This window comes from Pseudorasbora parva, chromosome 2, assembly GCF_024679245.1.
Source record: "Pseudorasbora parva isolate DD20220531a chromosome 2, ASM2467924v1, whole genome shotgun sequence".
NCBI lineage: Eukaryota > Metazoa > Chordata > Actinopteri > Cypriniformes > Gobionidae > Pseudorasbora > Pseudorasbora parva.
The window spans coordinates 23,288,966-23,291,111 of record NC_090173.1 but is presented as its reverse complement, the minus strand read 5'-3'; the positions used below and the strand labels follow the sequence as shown (position 1 = coordinate 23,291,111).

Here is a 2,146-nt window from a genome sequence, read left to right as displayed (position 1 = left end):
AGGACAATTGAGCGGAAGTACGTAGGAGGGCAGAGCCAGGCTAACAGGGTCTTATCCAAAAGTAAAAAAGCAGCCCATAAACTTCAGCACACAGTCTGAGTAGCATTATTCAGTTTGTCGAGAGCTTTTAACTGTACGCTGAAACTGGGGACACAGCAGTCATGCCTAAGCGAAAGATTAATCTGATGGAGGTTTGGAGTAGGAATCGCACTGCTCACCCAAACAGAGCTAAGAACCTAAAACTATGGCCTCGCCAACTGTAAGTTTGCATATCAATATATGTAACTTAATTACTGATGTAGCCTAATTTATTAAATACTGCTAAATAATGTCATTTTGTGTAGCTCAATCATAGTTGTTTGTTGTGATGGTGTTGTGCAAATGAAAGGCAAAGGCAAAGATGTACCGTTTAATAAAACTGTGGAATATAATGCTTTAATTTGTTTAAATGAACGTTTTCATTGTTGTCTCAATTTGTTCAAATGTGTAAGATTTAATTTATAAAAATAAAGTCACCTCAGGAGTTTATGGATGCCCTCTTCCGCCACAAAAAAAAAAGAAAGAATGAAAAGTAAATGCGACTTTTTATCTCACAATTCTGACTTTTTGTTTCTCACAATTGCGTGATATAAAGTCATAATTCTGAGATATAAAGTCGCAATTGCGAGTTATAAAGTCATTGATCTGCCGCGTCCCGACACGAGTTGTGTCGTGAACACATTATAATAAGTATTTTAACTGTAGTTTTAGCTGATAATGATGGAATGTTTTTCTTATTATCTGAGTGACATTAATATCTCTGAGCAAACGCGTTCTTGAGGGGATTTTAAATACAAGCTTTGACACTGAAACAGAACGGATGTGAGGTGATAACGTTCATATTCTGATGTGTAATTATGGAAATATAATCCCCAGAACATCATCACCCTCAGAATGTTCTTAGAGAACGAGTGTATGTTGACACGTCCAGTTGGGCCTTTGACATGTCGCTATAGGCTACATAGGCTACAGTCACCTGAGTGTGGCGCTGCTGGGATCATATTTCATAAATAACGAATCATTAATAACCTATTTCATTAATAGCGCATCAGAATATACTGTAATGCAGGATTTCCTTTGAGAATTAATTTTATTGACCTCCATATGTGCTCGGTTTTGATAATATTTGAAATAATCAATTAATCGATCTTTGGCTAATCTGTTACAAATTCTAATAAAGTAATATATAATAGGCCTAATAATACAAATAATAATACATTTTATTTATAATGCACTTTATAAACAAAATATCAAAGTGCTCTAGAATTAAAAACAATCAACAACAATAAATAAATAAGTTATTGAATAAAATAAAAAAAATAAAACTGAAAAAAAAATAAAAATAATAAAGAAGTAACGAGTCAATTAAAAGCTCTGCTAAAAAGGTGGGTTTTAAGACCACGCTTAAAAGCATCTATAGTCTGTGGAGTCCGCAGGTGGTCAGGGAGAGCATTCCACAGACTGGGGGCTGCAGAGCAGAAGGCCCGATCTCCCATAGTACGGAGATTGGTCGAGGGAGTTAGACGAAACAGAGAAACAGAGCGGAGGTTACGAGTGGCTGTAAATATAATCCCATATCATTAAATCTCAGCTGCAAACGAGTGGCTGAAAATATAATCCCATATCATTAAATCTCAGCTGCAAACATTATATAATGTCACTTTTCTATGTGCTTTAAATATGTAAGACATGTTAAATGCCTCAAATGATAAATATGTACACTAGCACAGTTTAGGCTACTATATTTATTTGACAAGAACCTCTTACTCCATTCCCTGACTGTTAATTCTATATTATAGCCTATTCTGTTCCATAGCACACGTACATACACATTTGTCTATTTGTGTGTATTATGCATATGTGTATCTCACTCACTCACTCACTCACTCACTCACTCACTCACTCACTCACTCACTCACTCACTCACTCACTCACTCACTCACTCACTCACTCACTCACTCACTCACTCACTCATTTATTTTTATTCTCTGCTGTGTAGCTACTGGGGTATACTGGAAACTTCTGTCACTAAGACAGATTTCTTGTGTGTGCAAAAATGTCAAAGCTCCTATATTGATTCTTTCTGATTCTGGTGTCACATGCGCCA

The 2,146-nt window shown here is 35.9% G+C and overlaps 1 protein-coding gene across 1 annotated transcript in view; it reads left to right on the top strand.

Moving 5' to 3' along the window:
* Window positions 1-2,146, top strand: part of LOC137038165 (sodium channel protein type 4 subunit alpha B-like) — a 60,383-nt gene continuing 58,237 nt past the window's right edge. Inside the window, exon 1 of the mRNA XM_067412615.1 lies at window positions 1-259. Within this exon, the coding sequence (XP_067268716.1) occupies window positions 162-259 (98 nt within the window). The 5' untranslated portion in view covers window positions 1-161. The remainder of the gene's footprint in view (window positions 260-2,146) is intronic.